This window comes from Ascidia mentula, chromosome 8 (genome assembly GCF_947561715.1).
Source record: "Ascidia mentula chromosome 8, kaAscMent1.1, whole genome shotgun sequence".
Classification (NCBI taxonomy): Eukaryota; Metazoa; Chordata; class Ascidiacea; order Phlebobranchia; family Ascidiidae; genus Ascidia; species Ascidia mentula.
In genome coordinates, this window is record NC_138573.1 from 9,789,323 (window position 1) to 9,811,823 (window position 22,501).

General features: G+C 35.9%; 1 protein-coding gene and 1 pseudogene across 2 annotated transcripts; both read left to right on the top strand.

Moving 5' to 3' along the window:
* The first annotated feature begins 827 nt into the window (after positions 1 to 827).
* Positions 828 to 1,882, top strand: LOC145911894 (uncharacterized; annotated as a pseudogene).
* Positions 1,883 to 6,087: 4,205 nt separating this feature from the next.
* Positions 6,088 to 21,272, top strand: LOC145910456 (uncharacterized). 2 transcript variants are annotated; one of them, XR_014403209.1, is made up of 16 exons: positions 6,088 to 6,239; positions 9,206 to 9,355; positions 9,434 to 9,592; positions 13,583 to 13,659; positions 13,983 to 14,065; positions 16,382 to 16,459; positions 16,518 to 16,616; positions 17,321 to 17,376; positions 18,390 to 18,501; positions 18,915 to 19,021; positions 19,117 to 19,257; positions 19,355 to 19,391; positions 20,364 to 20,440; positions 20,494 to 20,643; positions 20,910 to 21,028; positions 21,101 to 21,272. XR_014403209.1 is itself a non-coding variant. In XM_082997586.1 (16 exons), exons 1-16 carry the CDS (start codon positions 6,129 to 6,131, stop codon positions 21,178 to 21,180), a joined length of 1,569 nt encoding a protein of 522 aa, XP_082853712.1. In that variant the 5' UTR covers positions 6,088 to 6,128; the 3' UTR covers positions 21,181 to 21,272. The 2 variants fall into 2 exon arrangements, 1 of the variants encoding a protein (XP_082853712.1); XM_082997586.1 differs by having other exon boundaries at positions 20,910 to 20,961.
* The last annotated feature ends 1,229 nt before the right edge of the window (positions 21,273 to 22,501 follow it).

A 22,501-nucleotide genomic window follows, 5' to 3' on the forward strand; every position in this document is an offset into this window, starting at 1 on the left:
TGTGTGCAGTTTACTATAAAAAAACATTATTTTGCTTACATATCACAGCACAAAAATACAAGTGTATCAAATTCTAAGTTGATTGATTTAATTTTGGAGACTTTGCAGAGGATGTAAGAGGTTGCCGCAATGGATGCAAAGGATCGCACAGATCGTGAACCGGTGGCAAACAACCCTTGACTCCAAACCTGCCAATCACTTGACAGAGAGGCAGTGCTCTAAAATAACCGAGGGCCTCGACGGATTCATATACCCCGGTGTACAAACAACTCGGGAATTTTGCCCCTCGATCCGGGTGGTGTAGCAACACGCATGTTTCCCTACTTAATTCTTCACACATTTGGAACACAGACGGACCGAAGGCTGCAGACGGTGTTAGGCTTTCCGGCAGAAATTGCACAGCCTTCTGGCATCCGGCTCGACGACAGACCTTTTTCTTCATTGTAACTTGTTAAATACCCGTTCGCACTATTCTCTGTCTCAATTCGTTGCCAGAATTTGTTATCATTATTCGCTGTCATTCTCTGTCATTAACTTTGCCACCCAACTAGTCTCGGTCACTTAACTAAACAACTGGCACGCTGTATAAGTTACTCGCTCAGTCACTAACGCGCTTGGAACAAATTAAACTTTATGCCGTCTGGCATTGCCAACGTGTGTTTCCATTAATAAACAAGTCTGCCACGGAGTTTTAAATTCAGTAGTCTACAGCAAGAACAAGCAAGCAGACTTAGATTCAGCAAAGCAGCGACTGGAAATCAATTTGTAAGCTGCAGTGGCATTCGAATTAGCCACATCTCCGTCTTTGGTCATACAAGTAACGAAATATGAAACTCCGGACTTCGTCACCCCGGCCAACGAATTCAAAATTTGGTGGCCTTTCGAAACTAGCGTAAACGCCTTTCCTAATCACCCACTGATGCGTAAGTGTGCAATAAGTGAAATAATCCTGGATCGGTCTGTAATGTGAACAGTGATTCCGCGGCGAGGTAAAGAACTCCTGATCAGCCACTAACTCAGGCAAAACCCCGTACGCACACCAGTTTGTTAGTCCCTACTCCTGCTCCCTCTCCAGGTTTGTGCAAAGAATGGATCCGCACGTTATCAGCGCCGATGGTGGGAATTAACACTCGAACAGAAAAGTGACACGCTCTTTTCCACCTCGAACAAACTCGCAATAGAGTACAAATGGCCGACAAAAAGTGAAGGGTTTGTGAATAATGCAGTGTTGACGAAGTCAACGATATATTACGACCCTATTCACAAAAATATGAAGAGTGCGTTGGGTATTTTATCCAACTGCAACGTACATAAAGGCTTTTGTACTGTAGGCACTCGTACCTTCGTATGGTCGGTACCTAAAAATGTAGATTGCGCCGTCTCTGTCCCCTTAGGTGAATATACGATGATTGAGCATCGTAATTCTGCGACAGGCAGTTTATTTCGCCTTGAAATTCCGGCTTTGGGGCTTAGCATACATCACCAGTTTCAGTGCCCCAAAGAAGTAATAGCATGTTACGCTTCTAACGCTATATGTACAGGAGGAGTTGTCATCGTTCCGAAGAACTGCACTCAAAATATGCAGAACATCAAGTTGCCAAAGATGAGAGGATCACCGCAGCAATCTAATTCTCCTGTGGCGCTATTTGTCAATATGGCAACCGACTCTATTGTTGATAGTATTAGCAACATGACGAATAATATTCATTTCGTCGAATGTCAGATACAGTCCTTGCTAACGACTGCATATTCCTTACTCTCTCGTCAGTACGCTGGCGAGATATTAAGTCAAGTGCTCGGTGGTAAGCGAGCAGCAATAACCGTCGCTGATTTAATGACTGTGATACTAACGTACAAGAAGCTTCTATATCAGGGTGTATAACTTAAATTACCAGATACGTGACATAATTTAAAACTATTCGATATGATATAATTTAGAACAAAAATTGCAAACAATGCTGATTTTTATTGTGTGCAGTGAGGCATGAAAGAGTAGAAAGACATGCTTGAGCCTCCAGCTTTGCATAATGCATAGCACAGCTTTGGATGTTGAACCGTGAGCCGCGTACACAGAAATTAAACTATCTAGACAATTGTCGTGTTCAACATTGCACTATTAACGAACTAACTTTAATTTTACAGTTGATAAAAGTAACCTCATTTTTGTATCAAGTCTCCGCCATTCATCGCCATCATACTTCAACCGTCGCTGTGTGTGAAGTTCAGTGTCAGTGTGTGTCATAGTGTCAACTCATGTATTTATTTTATTAAAACCTTCCTTGCAATTTACTATGTTTCGTTTTCTCGTTCTTTCACTTCCCTTTTATTTTGTAATAGCCAAGCTGTTATCAAATTATGGTTCGTTTTTTACAGTTTTACTAGTGTGTAGTGTTTATGGTTCCGACTTCGCGTCAACAATGGGCCTGTCGTTACAATGTTTGCAGGTCAAGACTGGCTGAAAATGCAATGGTTTAGATTTAAAACTTGTTTAGTACAGCGCTAAATCCCTTAGTGGGAAAAATTGTACTTTTAGGCAAAGCAGAAACTGTCAAAGAATACAAGTAAAGTACCATGCACCAAAAACAAAAATTTAAGATTAGGCAAAGAAAAACATCTGTCATTAAAGGCAACTAGTGTGCCTGGCAACAACTTGGCTGTTGTATGCATTTTTACTGCGGCAAATAAGTCTTGATCATGTCGAAACTGCCAGCAGACAGACAGTAAAGTTTATCTTTCACAAAACTTTCTAAAATGACTTGGAGAATTAGGAGAACACACTTATAATGTGATTTGTAGTCTTTTTGTTTCATACGCTGCAATTTTCCCCACTAACGCGACAGTAAACGCACACATCAATGCATTGGAGCTTTGCCGGAACAAAAAAATGTTACCGAAAATGACGGAGTGCTACACTTGTTTTATTGAAGAACTCCTATCTAAACCAATGCATTTTCTGCCAATCTTTATCTGCAGCATTGTGATGTCAGACCCATTGTTGATGTGATGATTTTACAGATATGTCGCCATCTAGAGCGAAACTTATCAAACTTTTTTCTGCAATCCAACTTTGTAGAAATTTCTGTGTTACTTCTTGATTGGTAGCCTACTCGTTAAACTGTATTTCTCCCATTATAATTCATATCTGCTGAGGTAATAGAACTGCTGAATACTGTTGATAGTTTTGCATATGTTACTGTTGTGATTTTTGCACTCGCACTAACTTGCTGCATATAAACTGTTCTTTGTTGAATGTTTGTTTTTTTCTGATAACCTCATGTCCATGTTTTTGCATTTTATATATTTTTTGCTTCTTGTTTGTTGTTTTAGTGAGTTTCATTCTTCATTTAAATATTTTTATTTACATATACCTGTTTATTGTGGTTCCAGTGAGGGATGGGCAATTTAGAATAGCGAATCCAGAGGATTCGAATCTTAAACTATCCGAATCCAAATTGTCTTCAAACGGAATAATAGGTTTCGTTATTTACCTTCTATGTACGGTAAATTTCCGTATTTGCACATGCGACGGTGTTAAAAAATTAATATAAGCCGCCCTCGAATGCAAGCTGCACATAATTATGTTAAAGACAAACTTTGGTGCGATACTATAATAGTCAACTAATCTGTAGTTTAAAATTTTCAGGTACACTGATAACTGTGTTTGATAAAACGTATTGGTAAGGCAGAGCGAGTTAAAGGTGAATTTCATTGAAACTCGCTGCCCTCGATTGTAAGAATCACAAACGGTAGGTTAAACAACTTAATAAGCCCAGCTTACAATCGAGTAATTACGGTGCGTATCTTTTTTGGTCAATCTTCTGCTACGGTTGTGACGTGCTGGTTTGACAGCCACAAAATTTCGTTGTCGCTTGGCAGGCAAGCACGTAGAGAGCCTAAATATATTTCAGTGCAATAAATTTATTCATTGATTGTGCTTTATTGTTGGAGTCATGTAAAAAAATCTTTTATGTTTATTGTGCTTCAGTGCAGAAGCTAAAACAAAAACAGAATAGGATTCTGGATTCGATTTAACTATTCTGGAATAGTGTGGTATTCTATATTGCCCATCCCTAGTTTCAGCTATGGACTTTGTCCTCTTGTCAGCATTACCCATAAAAACCATCTATGTAAATCATATAATCAAGGTGTAGATTTATGCTTTTTTCGCCATTCTAGGTGTTCGACATGCGACGCCACTGTTAGACGCGGGTGGCGACGCTACTGGTATACAGTACCATGAACAGACCATTGCTATCTACCAAAGTCCACAAATTGAATTACTATATAACTTAATTAAGCCTAACGTACCGGTTACGAAGATTGGACGGCAACGATTTTCCTATTTACATGTAGTTTTTTGCCGTACATGCTGGTGGTAAAAGTGATTCGAAGGCGTTGGTGCCAGTCATAGGCGTCGATTAAGGGGTGACTGGGGTGACATGTCACCCCTCACAAACCAACAGGGGTGACAACATATGTATTGTCACCCCTGGTTTCGTTTAAATTTATTGTCAGAAAAACCACATACATGCGCTGTATTATCACCTTCACTATCATGACAAACACAAGTGTCTCATGGATTGTTACGCAGCGCAGTAATTATTGTTGCATAATGGTAAGAATTGGCATTGTTGTGTAATAGATTTGTATATTACTTCATAATTACTAGATCTGCAATAGACCGTGTGAAACAAAAATGTGCCGCTTCCAGTAAGGGTGTCCGCAATAAAAGTGTTTAAAACTTAGTGCTACAACAACATGATTCGGTGTTAAAACAAAGTGGCACGAAACGGAATTTGCTTCATTTACCATGTTTAGGGCGATGCGACTGACGAAATGTTTATTGCGTGTTTGTAAAACTTGGAAAGGTCACCCTTGATATATGTGCAAAAAAAGCCATAATATTGCAAAGCTGCAGACAGGGTGTGTACACGCACTGTTTCGACCTGTAAGGTCTCATCAGTGCAGCTGTTAAGTGGCACTGTGCTAGCTTTCACACTAGCAGGCGCACTAGTCTCCACTTTGTGGTACCTTTCGGTCAACGTCAATCTGCAGGGTACCCTATACTAGATCGACGTTGACCGAAAAGGTGGAGACTAGTGCGCCTGCTAGTGTGAAAGCTAGCACAGTGCCACTTAACAGCTGCACTGATGAGACCTTACAGGTCGAAACAGTGCGTGTACTCACCCTTGATATTTTACAAAACGTAAAAAAATTGATGCCTATGGTGCCAGTATAAGATGTTTAATTTCAAACCGCAAACAATTTTTTGGAAAGAAATTTGTATTTCCAGTCTCTATCAAACAACACCATTTAACTGAATGGTTATGTAGTGTTGAAAACTTCATGGCATCATCGTTTGGGATCCCTACCCAAAATAAATTTGTCTGTATAGATGGCTAAATAAATGGAAATAAATTTTTGGACAAAATCTATACAAAAACCAGCCAGCACTTGCTTTAACGTTCAGCGAATAAGCGTGTTAAACTAAACATTGTTTCCAAACATGGAGCATTGTTACCGAACACGCATTGTTACCGAACACGCATTGTTACCAAACATGTTGCATTGTTATGAAACAAGTGCCATTTTTCATTCAATTGGATTTTAAGAGTCATATCAGCCTACAACATGCAAGGTTTTAATTTGTTTTGTTGTTATTGTGAAATAGACAACTTAACAGTTGTCTATGATTTGAACATGTATTGTAAACTTATGTAAGTACAAGAATTCTGCAATTGAATTAAGCCTGGTCGTTCTCATGTGTTAGTTAACAGATACGACATTTTTACTATTCGACATGCACAATAATTTTTCTCAAGATGTTCTACACACTTAAAAAATCGACGCCCTGCATATAATGTTCTCAACTGTATTTTTGTTTTATGATTTATAAAGTAACTGAACCAATCTTGCATAACTGCAACAATTGTTGTTTTTCTATGCAACAGCTATTTGCACCTTTGTGCTTTCTCTTGTCTATTGTTTTTTTGCATCTGAGTTTGTTGTTGGTTAACCTGTAAAACCAACCTAAGGGATTGTTTAAAGTCTGAAAAATACGGAACCAATTTTATATTTTACAGATTACACATTTTAGGTGACATATTAGATAATTGTGGTTGTTAAACATGGAACCATTGAATGATCATATTTTATCCAAAAGTGAGCTTTATCAAGATCCTATGAAACATGTACTAACCGTAATTGAAAAAAAAGTACGAAACTTAGAAAAGAGAAAGGTAATTCTACAATGGAATGTTCTTAAGCAGGTTTTAGATAATATGGCATAATGTACAACTTGTCACTAAAAACACATCACGTCATTTTTAGAATTAAAAATATTTTGATATTGTTAATTATAAAATAGGTTTGTTACACTAAAGAAATAATAATGAAAAATCCATCAATAATATTAACAATGCTAGATTTGTAGGTAAAAAAACAGAAATTTTAACATTTATTGCAAACCCACAATGAAATTACTTTGCCATTGTTACCAAATAGCATTTTATGTTGTTTCAGTGCAGTTCTGCCAGTGTAAAAGCCCTTTGGGCATTGCAGAACTTAAATAAAACATGTTAACAATCAAACTAAGAGATGTTCATAGAGAAAATTTTTGGCGAAAAAAGTAGCTTGATAAGACGACTGGTTTCTGAGATACAGCTGATCAAAGTCGCACTTTTGCCGCTGTGAACGAAACCGTGCGAAAGCGAGATATTGTTGTGTGATGTCATAGAAGGCACTTCGGTCGTGCGCGAGTACTGGCAGCAAGTCTTATCCGTAGGAATGGAAAACATTGTAAAACTGGTTTAGCATAATATTGCATTAAACAGGATACAAAAAGTGAACAAGTGCAATAAACGGATTTTAATTTAAGCTGAAGACAGATGGCCGCTGTTCGACTTATTATGTCTTATTTAGTTGTGTAATAGTAAAACAGTTACTGGGACAGGGTGTTCTTGGTGTTACAGCATTTATGATCGCTAACATGATACAATACATGAACATTTGAAAACATGACAGAGACATACCGTTAGTTTAGCGTTGTCGTTTTGTCCACTCACAGCAAAAGATAGAAGTAGGTTAATTGAATTTTGAGGCTGGCAAAGACCGCAGAGAAAAACCGACCAAATTAGCTGATTATGCAACACAGTTATTCTGTCATAGTACCACTTTTTGCCCGACAGTAGCGTTGCCTACGAGTTCGCGTCATAAATGATTTATTTAATTCGCCACAATCAACCACTAATGTATTTTTCGCAATATAGTTCGTAACTAGAAATGTTGGAATCATCAAATTAAAGTCAACACAAAGGGGAGGTTAAAGTTATGACATCACATCCAAAATGGAGTCATGTAATGTCACTTCGCAAAGAAACGCACCATTCCCGTCTTATCGAAGTACAGAGTTGTTGTTTCTGCTATACCCTATGGTCTTACGTTACTTGGGGACAAATAAGCCTTTGGTTTGTGACGTCACAATGACATATTTTTGTGTGATGCAAAACCCTGTCCTGACCTCTAAGGTAACGTAATCTGTGGATTCTCCTATGTTTGAAACTATTTGATATCTGCAAAAAATATGCCTTCTCCTATCTAAACAATGCATTTTTTCGACGCAAGCGCCTTGTGTGATGTCCGATTCTCCTTAGGGCAAAAGGTTTACGATTTTTGGTCGTCGTTACTTTTCGTGCAGTTTTCTACATTTTTTAGTTGACGTAGAACCTAAAAACTTTGTATATATGTTTGTTGTAGATGTACCTTTAGTTTTACGCAAAGTTGTCATGGCCGTGTCATATGGACTTTAAGTAAAAAGGTTTTGTTGTTAAATGTGTTACAAAGAGTAACATAACATAATTGCATAATACGTCTTTCAATGGTAATTATGCGCTGCATGTCAAACACAAAAATCAACATCCTACTCCTATGACGTCATAAATATTTAACGTCATATATACACCAGTGCTTTCCAATGGGTCGCGAAGCTATTTCAGGTGGGTCGCGAAGCATTTCTAAATTTATAGTTTTCTATTAGATCACGAAATTACTGCATTGTCATTCGTAACATTTGTTTGGTCATATCTCATTGTTGGTCTCACAATAAAACTTGCATTAAAAGTGCGTCGCGAACTGGAAAAGGTTGGGAAGCACTGATATACACCTTAAGAATATACCAAACCTATGACATATGGTCATTTTTATTTTTAATAAATGGGTTGCGATCCAACACTACAGTACCTTGAAATAATGGGTTTGTTGTGCAGAAATTCCAGGGAGCCGCAAAACTCCTGTTTAAATTGAAACTTTTGGTGTTGATTATTTTCCTTTTCCACCCACTTCAAAACTAACATGTCTTGTTTTACAATTTAGAGATTTACTTAGATTCTGCAGACAAGATTAATGTATCAAAATAATTTCTTGCTCCGACTTGTCAGAAAAAAGTAACTGATCCAGCTAGGCTGCTATGCCTGGGCTGCCAAGCCTGCAAACCTCATGATAGCTAAACTAAGAATTCAATGAAACTAACAGAAGTTTCGAATTGAGTCAGTGATAGCTAAACTATATTTATTATTCCAAATTCACTCGGTTTATCTGTTCTACAATCAATTTTTTAACTGAAGTGCAGCCTTTTTTGTGTGTGTTTTGTGGTTTTTATTATTTGTATTCACAGAATAGCACTCGATTTTTCTAAATAAATCTGCTAACATAAATTAGAGGCTCGTTGCTTCAAAAGACATAGCTAAACCATTATATTTATTTTTGTCTGTTTTTTCGCAAATATTTATCTAATATCGCTGAAACATCGATGTATACCTAGTGTTGCAAAGCCATGTTCTTTGCCATTGTAATTCACAGATTTGTTTTTAATCGGATAAGATTAAAAATGATCCCTTTGGGATCTAAAATATTGCCTGATACTCGTCAAGCACACAAATATAGTCGCATTGTTTTACAATAATAGGGTTTGTTTTTCATTAAACTTGGTCAAACCCCATGTGTAAGCAACTTTAAAAAGTTGTTGTGTTTTTGCAGACCAAATTTGATCGATATACTGTGTAAACTAGTGTAGTGTGCTGTCTGAAAAAATTAAAAAATTGTAACTGGCTCCAATAATTAGCATATACAAACCGGATATCCCCGTCATATTTCTTTCTAGATTCACCACTGCATAGCAGTGCTTATGTTGCTGTGATTTCTCGTTTAGGTCAAATTAGATGGCTACAGAAAAATTCTGAGTGAGGGTGGTATCCTGGATCGGGATCAGGAGATAGCAATCAACAAATATAATGAAGTAGTTGGAAGTATCAATTTTGCTAAAGAGCTGCTGCATGGATTTAATTTCTTCACTGAAGAGGTTATTACAAATGTGCTGTACAATCATGAAGCTAACATTTGTTCAGAAGCCTATGTAAAAAATGTGTTTGGTTGCTAGGTGACAAAGAATAAACAGAAACATGATCGAAGGGAACAAAACTTTAAAGATGCCTTTGGTAAAGAAATAACCCAATTTCTTGTGAAAGCGTTTCAAATTTTAAAACTTTTATCAAATAATGAAACTGTACGAATGGACCTACAAAAACAGGATAATAAGGTAACAACAGTATATTTTTTGTTAAATTAATTTCAACATAAATGTGAAAACAAAAAAAGGAAACGCATGATGTTTTAATGAAAAGATTGTTTAAAATGTCGCACTTGTTTAATTTAAAATATTTCTTACTTGAGGCTTTTTTATGAATTTGATATATGTATACATATCTTTCTTTCATATATTCCATACTTATTTTATAATGTAGTTGAAACAATGTTTTGTAATGTATGCAACCATAGGCGTATCCAGGTTGATATGTGGCCAATGAATATACCTTTAAACATTTTTGTTATGGTAACAAAATACACGCGATCGGCAAGTTTTCAACACATGTGGATAGTAATGTTCAACCAACTATTTATCATCCAACACTCCGCAAACATGTAAAAATGTTTGTTAATTGATGAACAAAACTTTTTTCTGGTTCATCTACATTTGTTTGGAATTTTTAATTAGATTAAAATTAAAAGTATATGTGCTTAAGTTTTTTAACATTTTGGATAGAATTACTGCCATAAAAACAATTCAATTTCTATTACTATATCAGATTGTGGAAATGATTTATACACACATTTTGTGCTGTACAATTCGCCAATTTTAGTGAAAACTCATCCCAAATAAAACAATTTACAGGCTTCACATCCCAGGCATTCCAGCCTAGTTGGATCAGCTTCTTTTTTCTCACAGACCCTAGGCTAACAAGGCCCAACGCTCTACCAACTAAGCTACAGGAGCTCAGCAGTTTCACAGGGTATATTGTGGCCAAGGTACACTGGTGCGCAAGCACTGTGACTTTTCAGGAAAGAGTGGCTAATCCAGCTAGGCTGCAATCCCTAGGCATTAAAGCATGTAAACCAAATGATCTCGATGCGATAGCTGTGATCACCATGTAAGGTCTTGCACAGTGGGGCGATCCTACTAACTATGCCCTTTGCTTGAAACAGTACTATGTTGTCTGATTATAGTGGTAGAGATCCCTTACTTATATTTGAAGGTTGCCTGACAAGTTGTGTGCTTATGCACCAGTGTACCTTGGCCACATTATACTCTGTGAAACTGCTGAGCTCCTGTAGCTCAGTTGGTAGAGCATTGGGCCTGGTTAGCCTAGGGTCGTAAGTTCAAACCTCACCGAAAGCTTGATTTTTCAAATCTCGCTCTGACTTGTCAGGAAAAAGTGGCTGTTACTGCTAGGTTGCCACTGCCTGGGCTCTGAAGCCTATAAACCTAATGGTCTCGAAGCGATAGTGTGATTGCCAAGTAAGAACATGTGCAGTGGGGCGATCCTGCCAATCATGCCGTTGCATGTGGTGTCCATTGAACAAAGTAGCACTTCATTAAAACTGAACTAGAATTGAAGCTTACATAGTTTTGCTAACTTTGGTTAGATTTTACTGACGTATTTCTCTTATTCGTCAAATTAGAGAATTAGAATTATCAAGTTGCCCAAGTCTGTGTACAACCAATTTTGTCCTTCAAAAAAAGAAAAAAATATTTTTGTTATTACATGCATATTTTGTAAACCAGGTGCCCCCAAAAAAATAATGAATATGAAGTACACGTAAGTTACAAATACTATGTTGCCATGTCGCTATTTGGCTTAGCCAAAAACGTTTGGTCCATGTTTTACGTTTTGGTCCAAAAACGGGTCGTGTTTTCATGTCGCATACATATTCAAGCGTAACAGTTTTTTGCCTTTCACTAATCGTGTTGCGAGGTTTGCGAAAGTGTGAAAACCAGACAACTCATATCTGACGGATGCTTGTGTCGCAAAAAAGTTGGATTCAAAGTGTGTGGCGGCTTTTGGAGTGTTTTTCCGTAGTATTACTTATTTTTTTCCAATTTTGTGCATTGTACAATACCCATGGTTCAACCTTGAGAACGGTTTTGGCAAAGTGCTTCCAAACAACAACAACGCTTTTGCAAGAGGTATGTATAATTATGCTTTTATTACGCATAATGAAAAAACAAAGGCTGTCGGTCTTACAGATACTTGAGAATCATTGGAAAGAGATATTGCTGCCATACAAGTGCAAAACTGGACAAAATTATGAATGTTTTCCATTTTCCTTTACTTGTTGATTTGTTGAATGAGCAAAGCTTTATTGCAAAAAAATAAAAGTAATGGTCAGAACATGTTGCCACAGTCCTTGCTTGTCAGGCCACAACTTCTAATCCTGGTGCTTTTGTAAAGGTGTTTGTGCATCTTCACAAGGGTAATGTAAAATGCAGCATGTTTACCAACTTTATATACTTTGACTTCTAAAATTCATTTTCTGTTCCCGATCTTGCATCAACTAATTAAATACATTTCCACAATAGTTGGTCATTGTGCTTGCTGTGGATCTGGGAAAGTGCCACAAAAAAATCATTGGATGTGTTTCATCTTCAAATCTATTAGTTATCTACAGCTGATATATAACATGATACAGAGATACAGTTATCTAGACTGTGAAAAAAGTTATTGTGTCCACCAATTTGAACTAGCTTATAATACATGAACATGCAGAAAATGATATTATTTGGTTTATCAATGCATCCACAGCTCTTGTCTACTTTCTAAGCTTAATTTGTGTACAAAACTTACCATTGAAAGGCAAACTGCAGTTCAACATAGCATTCATGCATAAAAGGATGCATATATAATCCACTTGCACAATAATAAAATGTTCCTTGCTCCTAAATATACTTGCAACAAAAGCGATTTACGTCTGTGAGTAATTGAGGACATCCATTTAAACGTGCGCTCTAAATTAATTAAACAAAACCCCTTTCAAAAGTCCTGGATACATCTATGTGGTACATATGTATACATGAGACTCCATTGATAAAAAAATCAAATAGGTTTTTCTGAAATATAGTTTTTTGTAGCAGGTGTGCAAAAGTAAACATAGTAAAGAAAATACAAAAAAAATTATATGGTGTTTCCAAAATCTCTTTCCTCCGAACAAAATTCTTCATTATTATAGTTGTCGCAGTGTATGTAGTTGATTACCTTCGCATTGTACCAAGCCATATTTGCAAGTAGTGATGGGCAATTCAGAATAGCGAATCCGGAGGATTCGGATCTTAAACTATCTGAATCCAAATGGTCTTTAAACCGAATGATAGGTTTCGTTATTTATATTCTATGTACTGAACTTTCCGTATTTACTCGATTGTAAGTCGCATGCGACGGTGTTAAAAAAATGATATAAGCCACCCACGAATGTAAGCCTCACGTAAATGTTAAAGGCAAAGTTTGGTGCCCTGCAATAATTGTCAACAAATCTGTCGTTTAAAATACGCTGAGTGAAAAAACATATTGGTATGGCAGAGCAAGTTAAAGGTGAATTTCATTGAAACTCAGAGCCGCAGACTTGACATTATCGGCTTGACATCAAACAATATAAGTCGCCCTTGATTGTAAGCATCACAAATGGTCGGTTAAACAGCTTTATTATCCGCGGTTTACAATCAAGTAAATACAGTGCATATCTTTGTTCATCATTCTTCTGCTACGGTTGTGTCATGCAGGTTTGACAGCCACAAAATTTTGTTGTCGCTTGGCAGGGGAGCACGTAGCCTAAATATATTACAGTGCAGTAAATTTATTCTTTGATTGTGCTTTGCTATTGGAGTCATGTAAAAAAATCTTTTACGTTTATTGTGTTCGGTGCACAAGATGAAACAAAAACATAATAGGATTCGGTATTCTGGATTCGATTTAACTATTCTAGAATGTTCTAGAACAGTGTATTATTCTATATTGCCCATCCCTATTTGCAAGGCATTATTGGAGGTGCCATGTAATGAAAATCCATGACATCTCACAAAATTATGATGGGACAATTGTTTTCATGTTTTTCTGGCAACAAAATTGTTTAAATACCAAAACTTGTATGAAATTTCTTATTGATACATTGCAAGCTTATTAAGGTAAAAAGTTTCACCCAAGTAACATTTAATGCTGTTACTTGCTCCTCCAAATTTCAAAAGATAATGAATTGCTAGATTCTTACCAAAGAGGAGTGTGAGCTGCTGGTACAATTTTATGAAACTTGTGTAATTCAACAAACCCCAAGCAAAGGGTAAGAATAAGAACCTTTCATTGTGTATTCCATGTTTCAGACTAGTGGTCAATAATTTTGCATTACTATTGGTGTAAAATTTCCAATAACAAGTAATTTTCATGCGATGAATGTAAACACTTTTTCCCAGAAAAAATCCATTTGAAGTGAAAACAATATATGTTAGAGGTCTGTTAAAAAACTTAATGTGGACTGTTTAGAAACACTTCTTTAGAAGTTAATTAAAATATATTATGTGATGTTTCCTGTCCAGAACATGTTTTATTGTCAAGACTTTCTTGTGCGTTATTGTCCAAGGTACAAGTTGGTAATTAACATTCCAGGTTTTTGGAAAGTCTTGGTAACACAGGAAATCATTTATATCTGACGTTTGATGCAAGCAATTCATATGTGTGTGGGACGACATGTAAGTGAACCAGTGAAAGTTTGTTTTTTGTATTTCCTTTTATCATAATAGGCCATATTAATGATGTGCTCCACAACTGGTGTGCCGTTCAGACAATGTGCTACAGTGTAACTACAACCTAATCAATATTAATATGGGAGGACATTTTTTTTAACGTTACAACAGTGAAACAATTGGACTTCATATTACATGTTTTGTGTAAAAATATAAAAAAAGTAGTTTTATCCTTGAAAGGCTGCCAAGTTTTTAGAATCACTAGCGGGGGTGCAAATGGACACATACATAAATAAATGGTGGCTTGGGCAATTGCATTACATTATGGAAAACTCAAATGCGAGTTTTTGTTGTGATCCATGAGCCATATGTTTATTTTACTTTGGAATAAAGGTCTTGAATAAATTTGGTGCCTTTATGTAGTCAAGCCTCTGCAAAAGAATTAAGTGTGCGTTTAGGAAGTTAATAAAACACACCAAACACAAATATGCCCGGTAAGCTTCTGCACATTTGCGCCATGTGTTTCAAAACGGACGTAATCTCAGTTTTGTTCTGCAGCGCAAAAATTGGTTTACACGGAGAAAATCGCATGCTATTGCAACAACAACCCTTTTTTATGTGTTTCTGGGAAAAGTCTAAACACGATATCAATAGCTTCATGATAAACTGGTGTGTATTATAAAAAATTGGTGATTTTGGGCATGTTGTCTTTGCAGAATCTGGCAGCCTGTTTAGGGATGTCGGAAAATCCGATAATATTTGATTGGAAGTGATACCAAATATCTTGAGGTAGTCATTTTTTACAGCTGCCAAAAAAATTATGCTTGCAGATAATGTAAGGAAGCTAAGAAGATTACTGTCACAAAAAAACGATATAAAAAGCTAGTAAAAAACTTGAAACTTAGATAACTTACCTGTCATCTGCGATTAATTGCTGGTATATTTTGTTCTTTCCAATGCTTACAACTTTAATGACTTCTTTATTCATTGTTGTTCATGACCCAATTAATGACAACACTAAAGCAGACTTACCTGCAATCACATGTCAGTATCAACAAAAAAGCAATGTTTTTCTGGATGACAAATGCTAGTGTTTTCAACACTAAGCAAACTGTCCCCTTTTTGAACTATAAACAGTATTAGAAGGTATTAAGCACCAAAAAAAATATTATGAAACATAAATTTTGTTAATATACAGCAGGATTGCCAGATTGGCCCTTTTACAACCAACATGGTTTTGGATCAGTATCACATTCTTTGATGGCTAGTCACGACCACCCCCAGGTTTTTCCAAAAAAATTAAGTAGGCTAATACTTGTCTGACAGAAACCACAACACAAAAAAGCGTTAGACATTGGCAGAAACTGTACAGCTTAAAGGCATTTCTGTATTTCTCTGAATTTGGATTCTGTTAATTATGTTTGATTGCAAAATTCTCATGTTGACCTAATTTCAGACAATTTTGCTTAGGCAGTTGAATTATTTTTGTTGTAAGGCCAGATTTGCAGTATGTTTCGCCAACTGGCCCACTATTTGTCTGTTTCGTCATACACCTATCTTGTGTATTGTGTAAGCTGCAGACAGATGACCACTGTTTCGACCTAAAAGGTCTCATCAGTGCAGCTATCTTGTGTGTTTATTGTTAATGCTGCCGTTTTGGCAAATATGCCTCGTGCATTGGAATTCAGAGACAGTATTGCTGGTGATGTCTTAATAACAAATTAACACGTCATAATGCAATTGATGCCTATGATCGCATTATGCATCTTTTGAAAAAAATTATCAGTATCGGACAACCCCAGACCTTAAAAAGGTGCTTTTCCGAAAAGTGTCTCGCAACAAATTCCCTGTTTAAATAGTGAACCATACTGTGATTGTGCTCATTTAAACAATCTCAGATTTTTCTTAGAATAAAGGGTTTTAATGCCATACTTACCTGAGGCCTGCAAAGCACATCAGAATATTTCTGATTTATCATCTTCTCAAATAATTATTTTTTTGTAGCCTTGCAGTTATCGCACCTTCTGCTGTTAATTCAACAAACTTACTTATTATGCTTGCAGTCCGCCTTTCATTGTTCTGAAATAGTATTGTGCCCCCACAGTCTCACAAACTTGGACCATGATCACAGTGTTCTGTGTGGGCCCTACAGTTTTCTTAAATTTTGGGTTTAGGTGTAAGTATAAGGTGTCTAAGGCATTTCAATAATTTGTTATCACCAGAAAGTTAAAACACTCTTTGTACTTTCTTGGATTGGCTAATCTATTTACAAGTTTAATAGTATTTGCACCTATGGTTGTTACACAACATTAAATTTTTTAGATCGTTGTATTCGCCAGTATGTAGATTGCCTGATGAACTCCGAATACTTCAAAAACCTGTCTTTGTCCATTGAAACAAGTAGGTGGTATTAGTATTTTTTTAAAAAAAAAACAGAGATGGTCAATATTTTTGTTAGGTGAATGCATTCATGAATCACCTGACAAAATGTCAGTTAATACAGTTTCTGTTGAAAACTGCTGTGATGCAGTTGAAAAAAATGGTACCTCCCTAAAAGGTGAGTGATTTTTTCTCTCAGGCCACATTGGAGATGTTTTGTTTTTTCGCAAATATTGATTGCATATTTGTAGGTGAAACGAAAAAAATGACATAAGAAAGCAAAAAGAAAACAACATCAAAATTTCTTTATATTATTTTATACATTGAAGATTTTTTGCCTAGCTTGCATGATATTTTTTTGAGAAAAATAAAATAGACTTAAAATTTTATATTGCTTTGGAAGTGCAATATGTTATTGTGCATTGGGAAAAAGTGGGGCACAATTATGGATTTTAAAAGTTGTTGTAATCTTGAGCATATAACAACCCTTATGCAGTGCCTATAAATTTGGAAGAATAGTGTGTTACCATTTATTTTGTAAACAAAAATTGTTTGTTGTTATCCAGGTAAAAAAAATACCATTGTAAATGCATCATGATCAGCTTGGACTTGCCTTAGATATACATCAGCCTATTCATTCTTCTTGTCTTGTACTAATGTGGCTGATGATCACCATCAGTATGATCTTTTGCTTTCAACAACAAAAATATTAACTTTGTGTTTTGCCTGATATAAATGTCATTGGCAGTTTCTTCTCAAATTCTATTTCCTAGCCACTAGGCAGAATCAATATTTTTGTTTTCCAAAATAAAAGATCATACTGGCACTGTTTCCGTATAAATTTGTTGGTAATTTGCTAATCTTCTAATGGGTTTCTTTCAGAGGCATTTTGCGATCCATTACAGAGTGTTAGTTGTGAAAGTTCATCAAGGGCTGATGTAAGTTATGCAATTGTTTTCACAGTTCAATTTCATACGCAGTCGCAGCTTGTCAATCCAAACTCAGAACATCTAAAAACTCCAGTAACCCATTAAAACTTTTAGAACAGAGTTTTTTCCTTGCATTTCACCCATTTGGTAAACCTACAATTTTTTAAACACAATTATTTACCCACACAGAATATAGTGGTAGCAATTGTTACACGTCATTGTGTAATTAACACTTTTTTAAGCAATCAACTGGGGTAAAGTGCTGGTTTTGTTTTTGCGCTGGATAAATTTGTTTCCAATTACATTGTTGTTTTTTTTATGCTAAATGGCTTTCTTTTGTTCTTTCAAATTTTCTGTTTAGTTGTGTTGTCCTAGTAGTGTCCATAACTTTATAGTTCTTTCTTGGTTATATCATTCCCTTCAGGGAGTAAATCAGGCAATTTCTGCTGAAAGCACAAAAAGCATTGGCCCAAACTATTATTTTTTCATTTTTCTACCAAGATACCTAATTAAACCAACTTTGTGTAATGAAACCTATCAGTTGGAAAAAATGAGAAACATTTGGACATAACTAAATAAATGATGTTTGAAATAGTGGGTCCCAGGAAAATAGGCAACAATGTGAATTTCTAAATGCATAAATACCTATGGAAAAAGATTTGTAGTGCACTAGGGCATCAATGGGGGTAAAGTTGACAGGTCGTAGGACTGCAGGTCCTCCCAACTCTAGCATCAGGACAAGTTGGCAAGCTGTCTTTGAAACCATAATAAAGCTCCCTGTATAGGTTTGTTAGTCTGGTGAGACTAGCTTATATAGTCTGGTGAAACCAGAGACCTTGAAATGCTTTACATTGAAAGACAGAATGCACACAAGATAAATAGTAAAGTGATAGAAGGTCCAGGTATAATTTTAAAATTTGATTTTAAGCACATGTACTAGAACAATTACCAAATAACAAGCCACACTGCCCTTTATACAGTTTTTATTGTTTGTTGGATTACAAGCTTATTTTTTGTTTCAGCTGCATGCAGATGTAATTTTTAACAAACAGAATCCACTTTCTGTAGAGGACTTGTTGGCAGAAGTAACTGGACAATATGACTTTTTTCAAGAATCTTTAATTGTGAATAGAGGTACTTGCATAGTGGCAATACCTAGCATGGTACAACAAATACATTTTTTTCGCAACTTATTCTGTCACTGATTTCTTTTTTAATAAGATACATGCTTTTATAATATATATAAAAATACACCCAGAAATGGATAAGCCAGCCACTGTTTGTGCAGCAATATATGACAATTGTGAAGTCACGATGCTGTGAGCAGATGATAGGCACTGAAACATTTTCAGTTTTATACCAACCAAGATGCTGCAGTAACAAATGACTGGATGCTTATCTGTTTTTGTGTGCGTTTTCCTTGCAGAATTACATGTTTGTGTGTGTTGTATTATTTACACCTAAAGAATGAAGTTGAACCTGAAAAAATGTGTTGTTAAAACAAATTGAACCAATCTTTAGTAAAGCGTGCCAAGAATATTTTGTAGATAGTAAAACCTGGCAAGTACCTACTGGAATAAAACCACTTCATGAAAACACCATTTACGAATCTTCACTTGCAGTAATGAAAACAACTATTCCTAATGGCTTAGAGGTAGCACAATATTTTGGCTTGCTTGTTGCATAATTTTGAGCTGTAAAGTGTTTAACCAGTTGAAATTCTTATGTTCATAAACCTCTTCCATACAGCAACAAAGTGAGCAGGACAGTGACCAGCGATCCCAAATTCTGACTGAAACACACATCCCACTACCACATGAAAAGTTATCTGGTTATGAAGGCTTCAAATCCAAATTTTGTACAGATGGCATGGCATGTCCAGCACCAAAGGTATTATCATAATTTTCGCAATGTTGGTAAAAATGTCATAATTTATTTTATTTCAGCTGTTAGCATATTACTTTTATGTCTTTCATCTCTTTAACAGGGTGCTGATGTGGGAAATGCAGGCCATCCATCTACTGGTAAGTTTTCTTTATTAAAACAGGAAACTTGGTCTTAATTTGTTATGTTCAATTGGTAAATATAAAAAGATTAAATAGGAAATGGTTTTGCACTTCCATTGCAAAAAGTATGAAATTTTCATTGTTAATCCAATGCATTAATATGTCGCGAACCACAATTTTTATTTTAGTATAAATTCCTTGTTATGCCACACTTTCGAACTTAGTTATGAACTAAGTTGTAGGGTATGAAAATGTTTCAAGATGGACTAGTTTGAAACCTTGATAACTGAAAAAATGTTTTCGCTCTGTGTTGTAGCAGTAGCCTTCATATTCAAAGTTTTAAAATACCATTGTAAAGGAAATACAAAACCAAATCACTTGCCTAATGTTTGATTTGTTTGCATGAAACCTCACAGTTTCAGGGAGTTACAGTCATGATTTTTAAAAACTTTTTTTTTGAAAAACTCTATAGTTTAGCATAAACTTTTTTAATATAAGCTTCTCAAACCTTTGTGGTTTTCAATGTGACCTTGAAATGGATAAATACTCTGTTGCAATTCACCACCATTTTATGTAAAGTGCTATTTCGTAAAACTATTTATTATGCAAAAATATAGTTTCCCTGGAAAAAGTAGCAATAATGTAATACATATAAAGTACAGCATGATGTATTGATTCATAAAACTAAAAAATGCAGTGTTTAAATAATGTGAAGCTCAAGTGAAACTGTCTGAATTATCTTGTAGATGGCCTAATAGAAACTGTGAGACAGCTTTAAATAGTTCAAATATATAACTTTGCTTTCCCCAAAATATCATAAATTCATATTGGTGCAAAATATTATTTACATAACTTTAACTCTGAGCGAAACCTGTCCATAATGGCAAGACTTAAAAGTTTTCAGGTTACAGTGTAACCTTTACATTTAGTACATGCTCTTTGCTTACTTGATTGTCAGTAGTATCATTACAAAACTCTGTTACTTTTTAGATACTGCCAAAGAAAAGCAGAGTGATGAGAGTGATTTTTTGAGTCGAAGTGATATTGCCCCTGCAGTTTCCAATCAGGTTAGATGTTTAAAAGGATTGAAAATAAAAATTCATGAAAAGTTGTGTAATAGGTTTCTGGAAATTCTAGTTCTCAATCATTTCATACCAAAAACTGTCATCCTCCGAATAGTACCACAAATAGACAGTATGGAAAATTTGAAAAGAATTTTTATTTGAAAGACACCTACCAAAACCTTGATCAGTTTTCATCTGCATATCCAGTGAGAAACATTTTTTTTTTGGCTTTTAAATTAAAACTTAAAAGTATTGCTTTAATTTAGATATACTTTAGGATAGCAAACATATTTATTTAGGTTTATGTCTACAGTGGCTCTGTGGGGATTTTCACTGTTACAGACTATAAATATTTTCACACACTTCCTTTACATACGAAACTAGTCTATGGTACTATATCTATAAAGCAAACTTTTTCATTGATGTAGCAATTAAATCAGCTAAAGAAAAGTATAAACATTTTTTTACATAGAGTGGTCCAGTTTTTAAAGCTGCAGGAGGAGTGGGTATTAGTGAAGCTCAAGGTATATTTTAAGTTTTGTTCTCAACAATGCTTAAGGTACAATTACTTGGACACTATCCTATAGCAAGGTGTAACTTGAAGTAAAACGTTGTCGCCAATTTGAACTATGCAAACAACAGCCTTCAATTTTGTTTTTGTAGGGCATCACCCAGTGCCATCATCTATAAAGGAGGATTTATCTTACAACTGCCTTGCATATGGAACACATAGCTCAACATAAAATGTGCTATCAGTGTGTGCTTTTTTACAAAAAGTTGACCAATGTCTGTGTCCTTATTCTCAAATTCTGTATTACAGATGGTGCAAGAAAAACTTACCGACCTGCATATTCTTAATTTAGGGCAGAAATTTAAGGCATTATCATTTGCCCTTAAAACATGCGAGCTTGTGTAAAACATAGTTAGCAAAGTGACCTGGTGTGTTTTGGGCAGAGGTCGTTAGGGTTAAGTAATCACTAAAGTAAGCACGCATGCATGGGTATGATAGAAGTAGTGGATCGCGAATTTCAGTCTTTTGGGGGGCAGTTTTAGTGCATCTTTGGTCGGTTGGTGGTAGGTGTTGTCCAAAATTTAGTTGAAAAAGATGTAAAATGTTCAGACCGTATTTTTAAATTCTTTTCTGCGTTGAATCGCAGGTGTTATAGATAAGAGTATATTAACTGGTTTAGTAATCGTAGGTCGTTTGCGAGTGGTGATGCCCTGGTTCGGAGATGGCATCTCCAAAGCTCTTGTGGTGCCGTCTGCTGGCGTTGCGTTGTTGCCTGGGACAAGAGACGTCATGCTTCGTTCTCACGCTGAATTGCGGTGTAAATTGTCGGTCGTGGAGTTATGACTTCATGTAGTGACGTCATCACTCGATCGAGCATAGCTGCTGACGTTCTTGTTTTGTGCGCGTTTGATGAAAAACTTTACTCTGCATCGAACAAGGAACATCTTCTGCTCTGCTCCTTATCAGGCGTGCGTGTACAAATCGCATTCCTTTACGGTTAATTTCTACAAACAAAAGACAATTGCATGCTATGCGACACGGCAACAGAAGTTTATTACGCCAAATTTAATCACAAATTTTTTCCCATAGGGCTATGCGCAAGAAATGTTGATATTTTCTCTTGGGTTGATAAAATAATAGGAGCTTCGTGCGTGAATGTATCTTCAGGCAAAACGACCTGGATGCGTTTGTAACGGCGCAAATAAAGTAAAGGATGGCTATAAGTTTTGGCGTACTTCACAAGACGTCAATTACGCCGATCAAAAAAGTCAAGTTAAGTTTCGGTGACAATGAAGACTCAACAAAGTCTAAACAACCTTTTGTAAGTCAGTGAACACAACGGATTAGAATAACCACCACGGGATACGCATTTGCTTAAAAGAGCAGAAACATAAAAAAAACATGTAGCCTACAATATCGGGTTATTTTGACAATTAAAATTTTCCAGAATTCCGTGCAATGCTTGGTCGTGATGTTAAACAGTTATACCATTTGCATCAATCAAGGGCGAGCAAATAAGAATTTCGTAATTGTGGAATGTTCATTTCTCTGGT